At 42.6% G+C, this 14,906-nt stretch overlaps 4 protein-coding genes across 22 annotated transcripts; 3 read left to right on the top strand and 1 right to left on the bottom strand.

The window, feature by feature from the left end:
* Window positions 1–538: 538 nt before the first annotated feature.
* Window positions 539–3,818, top strand: LOC116922174 (blood vessel epicardial substance). Of its 2 annotated transcripts, none has more exons than XM_032928602.2 (6): window positions 539–1,577; window positions 1,899–2,056; window positions 2,119–2,221; window positions 2,292–2,432; window positions 2,495–2,624; window positions 3,290–3,818. In XM_032928602.2, exons 1-6 carry the CDS (start codon window positions 972–974, stop codon window positions 3,361–3,363), a joined length of 1,212 nt encoding a protein of 403 aa, XP_032784493.2. In that variant the 5' UTR covers window positions 539–971; the 3' UTR covers window positions 3,364–3,818. The 2 variants fall into 2 exon arrangements, with proteins under 2 accessions (XP_032784493.2, XP_045029155.1); XM_045173220.1 differs by lacking the exon at window positions 3,290–3,818 and adding an exon at window positions 2,898–3,115 and having other exon boundaries at window positions 545–1,577.
* A 193-nt stretch (window positions 3,819–4,011) lies between these two features.
* Window positions 4,012–6,302, top strand: LOC116922180 (blood vessel epicardial substance). 2 transcript variants are annotated; one of them, XM_045173221.1, is made up of 5 exons: window positions 4,012–5,320; window positions 5,387–5,544; window positions 5,613–5,715; window positions 5,786–6,035; window positions 6,116–6,302. In XM_045173221.1, the coding sequence occupies exons 1-5, from the start codon at window positions 4,715–4,717 to the stop codon at window positions 6,226–6,228; spliced, it is 1,230 nt and encodes a 409-aa protein (XP_045029156.1). In that variant the 5' UTR covers window positions 4,012–4,714; the 3' UTR covers window positions 6,229–6,302. The 2 variants fall into 2 exon arrangements, with proteins under 2 accessions (XP_045029156.1, XP_032784503.2); XM_032928612.2 differs by having other exon boundaries at window positions 6,095–6,302.
* A 641-nt stretch (window positions 6,303–6,943) lies between these two features.
* LOC116920703 lies at window positions 6,944–8,255 on the bottom strand. Its single transcript, XM_032926797.2, has 4 exons — window positions 8,109–8,255; window positions 7,797–8,021; window positions 7,430–7,734; window positions 6,944–7,367 (listed from the first exon to the last, which is right to left on the bottom strand). The coding sequence occupies exons 2-4, from the start codon at window positions 8,019–8,021 to the stop codon at window positions 7,067–7,069; spliced, it is 831 nt and encodes a 276-aa protein (XP_032782688.2). The 5' UTR covers window positions 8,109–8,255; the 3' UTR covers window positions 6,944–7,066.
* A 1,223-nt stretch (window positions 8,256–9,478) lies between these two features.
* Window positions 9,479–14,101, top strand: LOC116921823 (popeye domain-containing protein 3). 17 transcript variants are annotated; one of them, XM_045172026.1, is made up of 13 exons: window positions 9,479–9,668; window positions 9,727–9,888; window positions 9,960–10,015; window positions 10,130–10,203; window positions 10,455–10,627; window positions 10,739–10,850; window positions 12,304–12,848; window positions 12,906–13,063; window positions 13,121–13,223; window positions 13,277–13,417; window positions 13,473–13,643; window positions 13,716–13,782; window positions 13,855–14,101. In XM_045172026.1, exons 6-12 carry the CDS (start codon window positions 10,838–10,840, stop codon window positions 13,773–13,775), a joined length of 1,191 nt encoding a protein of 396 aa, XP_045027961.1. In that variant the 5' UTR covers window positions 9,479–9,668; window positions 9,727–9,888; window positions 9,960–10,015; window positions 10,130–10,203; window positions 10,455–10,627; window positions 10,739–10,837; the 3' UTR covers window positions 13,776–13,782; window positions 13,855–14,101. The 17 variants fall into 17 exon arrangements, 16 of the variants coding, with proteins under 16 accessions (XP_045027961.1, XP_045027959.1, XP_045027956.1 ...); XM_045172024.1 differs by having other exon boundaries at window positions 10,276–10,627; XM_045172021.1 differs by adding an exon at window positions 10,276–10,388 and having other exon boundaries at window positions 9,960–10,203.
* Window positions 14,102–14,906: the final 805 nt, after the last annotated feature.

Raw genomic sequence — 14,906 nt, 5'->3', positions numbered from 1 at the left:
GCCGTTTGGGGGCTAGGCCATTCAGTCGAAATACCTCTGCTGTTCCATATATAGTCGCAAAGTCGACAGACTCCCCTCTACTTCCTAAATAGCACTTGGTTTGTTATTTTATTTTTTTTTTTCTGTTCTCGTACAACACCCAAAGCGAAAAGAATGACGCATTCCTTCTGTTGCGGAAGGAACGTTTTTCTGGCTGTTTGGAGCCCAATCTCGGGAAGGCAATGCGGAGGATAGACACGAGCTGTTGGAATGGGGTGGAAGACTTTCATATAGGAGGGTCAAGGTTAAAAATCTTTACTGTACGCATAATCACGTAAGAAAAAGAAAAAAAGCCCTCCATACTTTTCTTCTGACCCTCTTCTGGATTCTTCTCTCTTTGAGAGTCGGGCGTGTGTGTGGGCAGGGCTCGTTCTCCCCTCCCTCCGCTTTCCCACATTGGGTTCGAAGTTTTTTGTTATGTTGCTGACACACTACGCACAGCCATCACGACTGTCTGTGTGTGTGCAGGGAGAAGGAAAAGCAGGACACGAGGCGAGTTCAGCAACTTCACCAACAAGCAAGGCAGTCTAGCACGCGCATGCGTAGTCAGCAGAGCCCTGCTGCTGCCTCGCTCCATCGGTAGGCACGAAGAAGAAGAAGAAAAACAGGAATAAAAGTAGTCATCATCGTTTGTGGACCAAGGAGCTGTGCATGTGCCCTGCAGTGCTCCCTTATTTTCTAGTCTTGTCGCGTGTTGCAAGATCATGTAACCAAGGCCGCGCCAAAATCTTTTTCCCTCTCGGTGACACATGCCATTTTGTTTTGTGTGTGTGTGTGCTGTGGCCGTGAAGTGAATTTAACTGGCAAAGTTGCACTGGGTCGGTGTAGATTCGTCACGTCGGGATCGATAATTGGGACCACACGTTGGTGGCAGCCTTGTTTTCCAGTTGTTAGGGCGTGGGAATCTAGTGCTGTTTCTCGTGTTGAAGAAGATGTGGCCGACGAATGTCTTTTCCGTGTTGTTCATTCTCACCGTGTTCTTTAGCAGCCATAACGCGAACGCCGAACGGAAAACTCAACCGGATTCGTCCAACACGATCGCAGACGAAAGTGCAGACGACGAACAGAAATCGGATGTTTTGACCAACGAGCTGCTGCTTCCTGATGCCGGCAGTAGAAGGGGTAATCGATCCGAGGAAGCCAGCGGCGATCAGGATCTGTACCAGTCGTCTGTCGATCGTTTTAACATCAGCGATGGTGCCAGCAATGGCACCCAACCAGAAATTGATTGGGGCGCTGTTTGGCCTTACTTCAACACCGGCTGCCTGCAATGGCTGCCCATCAATCACATCTATTTCCAGTTGGCCAACAGTTTCCTCTTCCTGTCCTACCTGGCGCCGGCGGGACTCTACGGACTAATCTACCTGCGTTTAATGTTGGCCATTGGCTCGGCCTTTTTCGCCATATGGGGATGGATCATCCTTTGCGCTTTTGACACTTTCCTGTGGAACGCATTTTTCCTACTCATCAACATCGTGCACGTTATTTACCTCCTGTTCTCCTTGCGACCGGTCAGATTCGACAAACAAGTCGAAGAGGTACAGTACAAAAGGACTCATTTCTCACGTCGCTAAATTGCAGTAATCGCTCAGCCAATCGAACTGTTGAATCGATCGAAATGGTTTGGCGTGGATAGAATTTCAGTCTGTTGCACGCAATAAGCACATCGATCAGTGGCGATCAATATCAAGTTTCCTTCCTCTTTCTTTCTCTCTCTTCTCTTTCTCTTGTTGGAAGTCTAGCATTCTCAATGGATAACGGTGATTATTCACACACCCAATCTTTTCAAATGTAATAGTTGAATTTAAACCCTTTTTTTTTTTGTTGTTGTTTCGTGTGTTTTTTTTTTTTGTACAAAGGTGTACAAAAACATTTTCCAGCCCCTAAAAGTATCGAAACAGCAATTCAAGAAAGTCGTCAACTGCATGAAATCCATCCGGCCGTTGAAAAGGGGAGAACATTTCGCCATAGAAAAGCAAACGCGAGTTGAATCACTTTCTCTCTTACTCTCTGGCAGGTATTAATGTGAGAATAATCCAAAAACAAAATGTAATTCTTAATCATTTCATTCGATTTTAGCATGTTGGTCATCGAAAACGGGCGAACGCTGCACGTTCTCCATCCGATGCAATTTCTCGACTCGCCCGAATGGTTCGGTGTTTCGTCAGACGATTTCTTCCAAGTAAAAAATGAGAACAATCCAGTTACAAACACGACAGCGGGATGCCCATCATTTGACACTTTGAATATAGGTGAGCATCCGAGCTTGTGAGGAATCGGGCGTCTTATTATGGCACCGCGATAAGCTGAAATTGATCCTGCTGACCGATCCTTTCCTGCAAGCCGTTTTCGATCACATTCTCGGACGAGATGTCGTTCGCAAACTAACCCAGGCAAGTTGAGAAATGCACTAGAGGCGTGATGTCTAAAACAAGTCACGATGGATGTTTCACAGATGAAGGAAAAGATTACGAGCCCAGGCAGCGGAGCAGGAAGTCCATTCAGGTCCAGCAACCTTGTCAATAACGGATCTTTTATCGAAAACGAAAAGTCGTTGACTCTTCCAGCCAACACGAAAAGTTCGGGTGAGTTCTAAAACTGGATTTATCACCCGGTTGTATTTCATTTGCATTTTTATTACCCAAAACAAACGAAAATTTCGTTTATTATGATTACGAAATAGTTCCAGATTTTATGTTCGACATAACGTTCATCACGTTTCTTTTGATTGAATTCATCGCCTAATTTATATCACGCGATTCAAGTGGCTCTGCCGGCCCTCTTGGTTTATCATTTTCTTGTTCTTATTTCTCCCTCTTTTTTCTATTTCCCTTCTGACACAACAACAACAACAAAAGTGCATGAGCATGGACTGAAAGGTGTAGTGGCGTCGGAGCAACTCTCGCTTTTAGATGAAAATGTTGTTGGCAAAAAGATAAGAAACAAAAGCGGGACGTCAACGTCTCCCGTACTGAGCGCTCGCAAGTTTCATTCTTCAGCTGGAAGCCCGGCCAGTCCGACTGGTCGTTACGACTACTCCATAGTGCAGCATCTAGACAGCACTGACATTTAATAAGTATAGCAACTGATTTTTCTTTTAATCGAATATTTTCATTTTCACACTTGTGCCTGCAATGACACCATTTTCAGATTAGTCTAATAATTACGTAACGTGTTTGTTCCGTACATATTTGTAAAAAGACAGGTGGAAGGTTTGACTGATGGCATCATGTCTTTTAATGTGACGCAGGTTCTCCTAGCTTTACCAAACGGACAGATCTGATGCACTGTCGAAGATTCTCCAGTTCAACCATCGACAGTTAAATGTCTCTTTGAAGGCACAAACAATCCCGGATAACATATTCTATTTCAGCCGTGTTTTGCATTTTTGAGTTCAGTTATTCTAGTGACACTGCAGCACGCACGAAAGCGCACAAACGAACCCAGTTGCCAATGCCCGCAATACTATGCTACAAGAAAAAGAAAAAAAAAAAAAGCTTCACTTACTTCATCGAAATTGATATGACATTTTATTCGATTGTGACTGGTTAAATAAAATTTAAAAAACAATCATTCCAAATATGCCAAATCCTCTGTCAAGTGCAGCTAAAAAGTGGACAGCCTAAAAACATGCAACGTGTTGATAGGATGGTCCATTCATCAGTTTGCTGCATTCATCACCCCTTGGCCATAATGGAATGTTGTGATTGAGACCACCTTGGCCACGCATAACACTTGTCCAATGCCTCTAATAAAATGGTCATCTTGGAAAACTAAAAGTAAATGGTATTTTGTTTTTGTTTTTTTTCTTTTCAACGTTAACAATGTTCCCATGGGCAGAGATCCTAGGTAACCGGGCTGGCCCAGCAACAACTTTGCTCCGTGTTTTGTCATCGTGTGACCCGCTAATGACAGACAACGCACCGCAAAATTGAATACGTGAAACGTGTGTGTTCAACCTGTCGTCAAGGTCCTGTGTCGGCCGTGTGCCGTCTTGTTTTTGTCAAGAGAATGAAAGGCCGTTATCGGTGATTGCTTTTCATCGAGTCCGTCAGCCCGGAATACTGAAAGACTGCCATTAAAACTCCCAGTGTCAACCGTCACGTTAAATCGCTCAAAACTTATTCAAGACACGCGCACCCTTGGATCGAGTTTCACTCTTGTAGAATCACAATCGTATTTTGTTTTCGTCTGATGCGAGCTCAGTTTTCACTCGTTTACTACGGAGAAAGCTGAAATCTTATCGTTTGCCATTTAGCTTCGTTGTCCATTAATGGAAGTAATGGAACGCAGTTACGACTCACTGGAGAAAGAGGACGAAAGATTAACGAAACACATTTTTCTGCTTCGGCTTCTCGATTCGTTACTGACGCTCTACGTAACGAGAAAAAAGGGGGGAAAACAGATCATAAATTCAAGTGAAAGTGCATTTTATATAAGAACGAAAAATGGTGTAAAGTGGGAAATTAAGCGATGGAACTATACTGTCCGCCGCTTAGAAATGAGCTGGCTGAATTTCCTGTGCATCCAATTAACTTTCTCCAGCCACTGCAACGTGTACTGAAGCTATAAAAGAAGTGGCATCTTAGCCACATCGCTTTATTCGTAGCACGTTCTAGTGACCGAAAGGACATATATAGTCTGTTTCCAACTGTGATTTGTTGTCTCGATCGAAATGTGGCTGTCCTACGCGTTACGTATTAAGTCTAATCAAAACATGTTGATGGCGTTGCTACTATCAGCAGTTATTGTTAGTCTGGACGCTAGCGCCAGCAAAACACGGCCGGACTCGTCCAATTCAATAGTTGATCCCTTCCAAATGGATAAAGACCAACTCGCGTCAATAACGGATGGACGATTAATGTCTAATCGATCGGATAACGACATTAGTCAGCAAGATAAACAGCTGGATCTTCAAAACAACAGACTAATGAATTCCACAAACGACCCCGAGTGGACTGATCAAGTGGATTGGAGTGCCGTTTGGCCTTACTTCAACACCGGATGCCTCCAATGGCTGCCCCTCAATCACGTCTATTTCCAGTTAGCCAACGGTTTCCTCTTTCTGTCTTATCTGGCTCCTGCGGGACTCTACGGACTCATCTACCTGCGATTGACGTTGGCCATCGGTTCGGCTTTTCTATCCCTCTGGGGATGGACCATCATTTGCGCTTTCGATACATTTCTGTGGAACGCTTTTTTCTTCTTGATCAACGCTGTTCATGCCCTTGTGTTGCTGTTTTCTTTGAGGCCATTAGCATTCGACGACCAGGTGGAACAGGTATATTTTTTTTTATTTGAGTTGTATAATTTCCCCCTCCCCCTCTGCTAAATTATGTTTGATTAGGTGTACAAAATCATTTTTCGGCCGTTGAAAATGTCGAAGCAACAGTTCAGAAAAGTGGCCGAATGCATCAAGTCCATCCAGATGTTGAAACGAGGCGAATACTTTGCCGTGGAGCAGGAAACATCTGTGGACACACTTTCTCTTTTGCTGTCTGGAACGTATACATATAATTCAAAGTTCTCTTTCAAGATTGATGAAATACCAATTTGATTTCTTTATCGTTCAGGGCGTTGGTTATTGATAAAGGCAGAACACTCTACGCTGTCTCTGCGATGCAATTCTTGGATTCGGCCGAATGGTTTGATGTCTCATCTTCCGACCTCTTTCAAGTAAATGTCCTGTTTAATCTATTACGTATAGACGAGTGTCGTTTGCTCTATAAATTTACCTGATCAATAGGTGAGCGTTCAAGCTTGCGAAGAATCGAGGGTTTTACTTTGGCATCGCCACAAGTTGCAATCGATGCTGCGAAAGGATGCGTTCCTTCGATCCGTTTTCCACCAAATCCTCGGGCGCGATGTGGTTAGAAAGCTGAGCGAAGCCAGTCGGAATACGAAAATAGTGAAATCGAAAGGCTATCCGGAAGTGAATCTGGCCAATAATGGAGTGTACACCGAAAATGGGAAATCGAACAATCGCAAACCGTCAGGTATAGCCTACATAGAGTTTAGAAATTTTCTAAAATTCATTTCTTTTACTTTCTCCTAGTGATTTCGGTCGTTTGTGCAGAAAGAGAAAACGCGCGTGATGCCTCACGATTAGAGTCATCGGAGCAATTGTCACTTTTGAACGAAACTATTGTCAAGACTATTCCCTACCGATCGAATGCTAAGAGGCCCTAAATACTTGCCAAAGGCTGGATTAGTTCCTGTTGTGTAGAATAAACCCAATACAACTTTCAATTTATTCCACCTAATTGCTCGTTTTTTTTATTATTATTACTGTTTGTTTCTTTATTGGAAAGGAATTTTACAAAAGCAAATAGAAAATGTCTGATGTACGAATTCAGTTTTTCGGCGAGACTCGACGTTCTCTTGACGTGTTGCGTATACATCGTCTGGTGTGTGATGATCATGAACCGCCCACCACGTTCCCAACGGCCTTATACCTGCAAGTCACGTAGACCCTTATTCGATTCGGCCTTCCAGTTTCGTTGAGGACTATGACACTGACTGACACGTCTGCCATGGAACGAATTGTTTTCGTGACTCAAACCAATTAGACCACAATTTCTCATGATAATCGATAACCTTGGTTGTACTGTACAAGGGAAACAAACGTGTCGTTGCGAAGGCGGAATTTCCATTTTCTGATAGCCTTAGAATATGCTTTCCCATAATATCTACACGTGCCGGAACTCATTCCGAGTTGTTGGACGGAACATCCATCGTCCAGTTATAGGACAAAGGCCAGTTTTCAAAGACAAAAGGAAAAGAAAAAGAGCAAAAGAAAGTGAGGTCCACCTAGTTATGAAAATCGTTCTGCGATGCGATTTCAATGCGTTGAAGGGTCCCACCACTTTAGAAAATAGTCTAACAAAACACGTAACACTAACAATCGTTGCTCAAAGAAAATTGTATTTAAATACAGCAGCCCAACACCTGCGCTTAGGCTAACTATATATGAAGCTTCAACAAAGACTTCATCTTCTAAACAGGCCCTTTAATGACGTCGTTCTCATCAGCAAACAACGTAGCCGGCTGGCAAGCAAGCGGCAAGGTTCGCTCCTGTTGGGTCCAACAGGACGGTGCTGGTAACGGTGGCCCCAACGAACGAATAGGACGTTAATGTTGTGGAAGCAGCTACGCCACCTCCGAAAAATCGTTTCGCTCTCGGATTATCGTTTGCATCGTCTTCCAATGAACTTTCAGATGAATCGGTAGTTTCTTCTTTAGATGAAAACAAACCACGAGAATTCTGTTGGTCGGGGGTACCCAATGCCACGCTCTTGTCCGCGGACGGGACGGCCGTTGGCATTAAACTAAACGCATTCACCAAATGATTACATTTTTTTCGAGAGAGAGAGAAGAAAACAACACTAACCTTAGGGTTTCGGATGGAACGATGGGAAATTGATTGTCGTCTTCCAATTCACGTTTCTTGCGGCCAGCGCAAGTTGGTGACGGAATGGCCACGAGATTGTTGACTGGAACACAAAGGATGATAGAACCGAGGGTCGTTACAGTCGAGGTGATTGTGAACGTAGCTGTTTTGATAAATGGATTGTTGAGGACGCTGCTGTAAAGAAAACGCCCCTCATTATCGACGAGTCCGATCTTTGAATCTCCTACAAGGACTTGCAGTTGCTCATCGCCCACGTCTTGACTGTTGGTCGCCAATTCTTCATTCTAACCGCCAGCATATTCATTCAAGTTAGGGCAAAGTTTTAGAAATTCGTTGGCATTCAGACCTGTAAATAGCTGACGGGGATCGATTGAGGCCTATAGCGTCGACGAAGTGCTCGGCCGTCGACATCTTCGTTCGATCCGTGCTGGTAAAGTGCTTGCTGATGTTGGTGGAGGATCGGCTGTTGGGATTGAATGTACGGTGATAGCCAAACTAGTCCTCGTGGATGTTGAAATTGCTGGTGAGAGAGGACCACGAGGGCCGACAAAAAGAGCAATGCGAATTTCATCTGCAGGGTTTCAGGTAAGTACGAAAAGGAATTTCAATACAAATACGAACATTTTTGAAATCGAAAAAATAAAGTGAACGCACTTACCTCTCTGAGGAGACGGGGGTTGTGACAAGTCGGTGGATGACAAGATGTAACAGAAAGTTGAATGCTGGGCTCTTATATATCCCTGTTTTTTCTTTTTTTACCTGTCCCAAGTGTTTAATGTCTCACCTTTTCTACATGCAAACGATTTCTCAATTGAATAATTAGATGAGCCAGAAGGACCTGTGCTATTTCAAGACGTCTGCTATGGTATAAAATACCATCCCATATATTGTAGATGCGATACACTTCAGAAATGAGTAAGCTGCATCCGCCTCTACGCTCTGGGCAGTCAAGCATGTTGATGGCGTATCATAAGTTGTGAGCACGCGGACAAGACGGCCTGATTAGTACCCTATTTGCGGTCGTGACTTTACAGATTTGAATAGTGGTCGTATTTTTGCATTGCGAACGTTCTTGAACTCCATACCTTAAGCGCAGTAATGAGGCCGATTGTTTCTTGACTTTATAGCTATCCGAGCCTAGCAATTTTTACGAAATATGGCCTTCCAGAGGACGTTATATAGCAGCTACATCTGCCGGAAGACTTTGATTGACGCCTTGGGTGTATACGACCCTCTTTTCGCGTGTCCCGTTTTTAACTATATTACGAGACAAGTATTCTTTTCATGTTGCATTACACGCTTCGCAGATCTCATCAACGGTGTGCTGCATCACATTAAAAGTATAAAAGAATGGATGTGGCTATCACGGTCCCGTGCTGCATGTCGTGCTTCAAAACTCATCCATTAAAGAGAAAGGTCTTGCTTGTCTTGCATCTTGCGAAATAGCTTGGTGATTATTGAACTAAAGAATTGAATTCGAGCAATAGGAAACACCGATAATAATGAATCGGGGAAGTTCGGTGCGGGGATTTCTTTTTTCGGTGCGGAACGGTGCTATAATCGGTGCTGCACCGATAGCACCGCTACAGCCATAGGGGGTTAGTCTTACCAGTGACCTTGAGTTCTCATAGGCCAACGAGAATCACGTGATTTGGGTCACATTTTTTTCTTGTTGGCCGTAGGGCAACTGCCAATTTAGATCACTATTCATTGATAATCGGGGAAGGCACCGATCACCGATATCACCGCACCGAGCACCGAAATCTCTTCCCCGATTAAGATTATCCCCGCACCGGATCGACTAAAAAGCTCCCCGATTAGCGCGGGGCCGAGCGCTAAGTAATAGTAAAACCTAGTTTAAAAAACGCCGGTGATCGTTCGATTAGTTCCCCCGCGACGTTCGATATCACCGCACCGATAAAGATCATCCCCGCACCCAATCGACCAAAAAGTTCCCCGATTGGCGCGGGGCGAGCGCTACGTAAAGCACGGATTTTCCGATATGGCAACTCCATAACCGTCCATCTTTATCCCTTGGTTTGCTTTCCCTCGTTCCCTGTGTAGTTGAAATTCAGGATGTCTTTAGTTTTCTTTTCTTTGAATTTATTTAGACTTTTTGTTTTGTTTTAGAAAGAGAAGATAAGGAAAGTATTCCTCTTTTGGATGGAGCAAACATCTGCTTTATGGAAGTAGCTAACCATACAACCAAATTCAAAAGGTTATTTTCGAAAAACTGATCTATCGGTCTACAATAATTTCTTTCAATAATGATTTAGGTCGCATATGTTTTGTAAGAACTGATTTTTGCTTCGAAAACCAAAGGACACTTAATCGCCCATGTTAGTAAAAAACTCGCTCCAAAATCTGCCATGAGTTTCAATGAATTTTCCACATCATCACCAACTCACATTTTTAGATCCAGCACCCATGTTCAAGGGGTATTTTTATTGTCACTTACCAAGATTTGAAAGAATCATACTATCAGGAATGCTTTATTGTTTTGTATTAGTAAAATGTGTTTCGAAACTGCTATTTTTGGCATTGGCCTACTGCACCATTTGTGGGGTGAAAGCTGATGATCCAATTGATGATTATGCTAGGATAACTATATTTGTTACCTTTATTTTTCCATTTATGATCTTCATCAAAACAAACTGATTTGATATTCCTTTTTCACAGAAACTTGGGGACAAGTTGGAAGAGGAAAAAAATAGATTTTGAAGAGACCGATCCCCAAATCAGTACTTTCTAAAGTAAGATTGCATAATACCCTTATGGGAACCACAAGGTTTTTTTTTTTTTTTCTGCATGAAATCTTACTGAAGTAAGACAGTTATCCTGAAACAACTGCAAAGCAAGATTCATTGGTTCACAGCAATAATGGCTTTGGAGAGAATCTTCATGCGTTGTATGGAGGGAACCGAACGGAAGAGATCCTGTGACTGCATTTTATAACGAAATTTAATAACATGATTTTAATTCGAATGGTTTCTCTCGGCAACAGATGAATATCGATCTTGTCGGAATCCTATTCGAAGATCGTGTGTGACTTGCCATATATTGTCCATCAGGTCACTTTACCCAAGGAGTTTGGAAAGCCGCAAAGATAGTGGATGTCGGAAAGGCTAAGAGTAGCAAATGCGCGACTTGTGTCGTTTACAACGATTATAAACCCCGGTAACTTCCTTTTTTGCTTTCTTTGATTGTTTAATGTTTTACAAAAAAAGTTTTTACTTTGATTATATGCAAAATTGTCATCTTTAAAACGGAATGTTTGATTTTTTGAAGCAGCCCCTATTTCTTTACCGATTGCCGCTGTGAAAAAGGAAAAAAAAAAACAAGGAAACAATGCGGTGAAAACAAGAATGCAGTCCACAAAGAGAATTAATGTACATTTGTGGTAAGTCACGATTTTATTTTAATTCTACATTGTTTTGTACCCGCAATTTCATCTGAAAAATATTGTCATTCGCGGAAGTCACAGAACGTTGAGCGTCCCTAGGGCTCGGCCCCGATTACCCGAGAATCAGCTTACTGCTGGAATGTACTGGCGCGACATAAAATTTGCTTTTTAAAGTTTTTTGTTGCTTAGCGCCAGTACCTTCCGGTAGTAAGCTGGCAACCGAGCCTTAAGAGTCCCTCCCTATTGACGTGCCTCTCTTAATTGTTAGGGAAAGAAAGTCAAAAAATTGAACTTTTAAAAACTTTCTCGACATGTCGATTTTCATTCTCAGTCAGAAAGTTTATTTTAGCCGGATGCGTGTAGGGCGGCCTCTTTTAGCTTAAGCATGAAGTATTTCATGGCTTGAATGGCTTCATGGCTTAAGGAAGGAAAATAGCACGAACGATTAGGCCCACCTAATTGGTATTAGATGGTTAGTTGTCGATGCTCGACAGGATTACCGTTTACCCTAAAGTTTCACCCATATCTTTATCAGCCAGACATCAAGGGTTTCAAAGGTTATTAATATGTTTGAAAATGTCCGTCCTGAATTTGAAGCTGAAAGGGTCAAATAATTCCATTTGTAATTCGTAATTTTGGGATGTTATTAATTATTATGTTTTAAATCACAGTATGGTTGACAATACCTCGGGCCACATACTCAACAGTCAGAGAGCATTCCAACCGATCGTCTAGTTGATAATGCGAACAAAATGGCTGCAAGTGTATCGTAAAATATCCTGTCTGGTGCAAACAGGAATTAGATCATTACTCCCATTCCTTCGTGGATTGAGAGTTAATGAAATCAAAATCGAATCAGAGTGATATGTTGCATTATTCCGTGTGCGCATGCCGTCGCAATAACGACGCTGTTTGGTCTTGTAATCGAGCCGTCCGCTAGGTTACAACTAGAGAATGCCTAAAATATTGAACCAAGACTTTCCGCCTATCTTTTGAAATTCAAGCACACACTTCATAGATAAATGTCTGCAAATGTTATGTCTGCGCGAGTGAAAGCCAGTACTGCCTCGTACAAGTATTTATCTAAGTTCTATATTTTAAAAACTCAGCACTGCTGATGAATACATTCGAAGGTGAAAGTTCTTTTGATGCAAACCGATACAAATGAAAGTCCACATTTATGGAACGTAATCGTAGGTTTGGGAAGGCCCTCTCTCCCTCCAGACAAAATGTGCAAAATCATTCCAGTGCGATTCCATCATTTTGGCAAGTATTTAAGAAGCCGTGAGCGCTTACGGACGATTTTATTCTTGGTTGATCTCTGGCATCTGCCAAAGTGCGTGGCAACCCTTGAGTTAGGCATTTTGTTGTTCTTTCCGACTAGAGAAAATGGGGCCATGTTGTCAGTTGTTTGGTTACAGTGTATTTCTTTTTCTTGCTATGATTGCAGGTATCGCAAGTGAATCACAGTCAAACTGGAGTATTGATGATTCTAGCAAAATCAAGCCGATTATGTTTGACGAAGACGAGATTTACCCAGAAATGTCAGACATTGATAGCCAGCGTAATCGATATCATTTTGTTGGAGAAGAGTGGCGTTTGAGTCAAATTGATGGCAAATCATTTTCGCTGGATCTCCAGATAAACGAGAGCAACAGCACGAGCAACGCAAGTTCAATTGCAGCAAAAGGGGATGCTGTTTGGCCTTGTTTTTATACGGGCTGTTTGTGGCTGCCCATCAATCACATTTCGTTCCAGTTTGCCCACGTTTTTCTCTGTCTGTCTTACTTGGCACCACCCGGACTTTATGGACTCATTTACCTACGTCTGGTGTTGGCCATTGGGTCTGCGCTATTGGCTGCTTGGGCTTGTTTCATCATATGCGCATTTGACACTTTCATCTGGAACAGCCTCTTCCTCCTCGTCAATGCTGTACATGCTGTTGTACTGATTATCTCACTGCGAACAGTACATTTTGGGCCACAAATGGAACAGGTAAATGTACCATGAGATCCCCAGGAATTAAGTATAAAAACCTTCTTGTTACCACAGGTGTATGGGGACATCTTCCAGCCGCTGAAAGTGTCGAAGAGACAATTTAAAGCCGTGGCCAAATGCCTCACCTCCATCCGGCTCATGAAAAGAGGCGAATGCTTTTCCGTTGAAAAGGAAACGAAAGTTGAAACACTTTCTCTTTTGCTGTCCGGCAGGTGTGTGTATTCTTCTGTTTAAAAACTAAGTATTCTTATCAATTGTTTTCTTTCAAGGATGTTGGTTAGCCAAAATGACAAAATGCTTCACTTTATTCACCCAATGCAATTCCTCGACTCCTCAGATTGGTTTCAAGTTTCTTCTGACGACATTTTTCAAGTAAATTTCATTGTTTGATTGATTTGTCCACATGTGAAACGTGACTTTAACAGGTGAGTATCCGAGCTTGCGAAGAATCACGGGTGTTGCTTTGGCATCGTGATAAGCTGAGAGTGATCCTTCAAAAGGATGCCTTCCTGCAATCAGTTTTACATGAAATTCTGGGTCGCGACGTCGTTCGGAAACATTGCCAGGCAAGCATTTGGGAGGGAAAATAATGTGTCATTAATAATATTTAACACTACGCAGGTGAGAGAAAAAGTTGCCAGTTATAATGGAAGCCCACTATTCAAAACGAACCTCATGAATAATATGTTGTTTGTTGAAAGCGAGAAACCGTTGAACCTTTTGTCAGCATTTAATCCGAAAAATGCGAATAAAGTCGACAAAAGTTTGGAAAATGCTTATAAACTTTTACAGGTAAGCTGCCATTTAAAATTATACTTAGGCGCGTGAACAATTTAAAACTGGTAATTTATGCGACGACACTAGATAAAGCAAGAGCTCGCCGATAGCCAACAGACAATCAGCAATCCGATGAACACCCTCTAGTCATTTGGTATTCCGAGCTAATCCTCAATTCGGTCATTACTCCTATGCTAAAATTTAAACTTATTGCGTTATTTTTCAGGTTCTGCTTTTGCATGTGCGGGAAATGCCGGATATTTTACCGTTCCAAAATGGTAGACAATACTTGGGCATGTTTAGAGGAACAATTCGCTTAACCATTACCATGAATTGCTCTTTTTGCAGATTTAGAAGGAAAAATTATGAGAGTCCCTCGGGAAATCCCTTTGCTATTTTTCAATTTTTTTGTAGTTTTTCCTAAAAACTCTAAATAATTAAATAAACGTACGTACGTACGACTATTCCTTAAATGTACAAGCACATTTGTTGGAAATAATGGTTGCAGTTGTTTTTCGTGGAACAAATTAAACATTGTTAATGTGCAGCTAGGTGGGTTGTTGTCCCTCTCCCTTGTAAAACTATCCTTTTTCGCCCAATTGTTAATCTAATTCTTTTGGGAACGTTCGGATGTTGCCCAAAAACAAGCGGAAGGCCATTCGAGGCGTTAATGCCATTTTCTGAAATTGAACATTCAGAAAATGTGCTATATGTTCGCAAATTTTTAAGATCTATTCAGAGTGGTACCATAAAGTTTCCCGATAGGGATTCTATCAAAACTCGCATTTCCCAACCCTCTGATACAGGCACCCCTACCCTTCTACAACGAACGGTGGATCGACCGACACTTTTTCTGAGACTTTCCCCCAGAGATGGCGCTGATGGCGCGGCGATTTCAGGGGTGTCCGCACTAATTTCCCGATAGGGATTCTATCAAAACTCCCATTTCCCAACCCCCTGATACAGGCACCCTTACCCTTCTACAACGACTGGTGGATCGACCGACACTTTTTCTGAGACTTTACCCCAGAGATGGCGCTGATGGCGCGGCGATTTCAGGGGTGTCCGCACTAATCTTTCGTTCGTTTTTTTTTTTTAGATGCTGTGCCGCTGAGATTGGTCTCCATTTGTAGAGGAAATAACGCAGCAGCTCCCGGTCGAGTCCTTGTTTTTATCGGCTGAACGACGAAGGAGTGTGGAGCAGTTTAGTCAGCCAACTCGAGTCGATTTCAGGGTCTCGTACGTATCCTTCATACGTTTTCTTATTTTAGATGCTGC

This window comes from Daphnia magna, linkage group LG4 (assembly GCF_020631705.1).
Source record: "Daphnia magna isolate NIES linkage group LG4, ASM2063170v1.1, whole genome shotgun sequence".
Taxonomy (NCBI): domain Eukaryota; kingdom Metazoa; phylum Arthropoda; class Branchiopoda; order Diplostraca; family Daphniidae; genus Daphnia; species Daphnia magna.
This window is presented reverse-complemented; position numbering and strand designations above follow the sequence as displayed.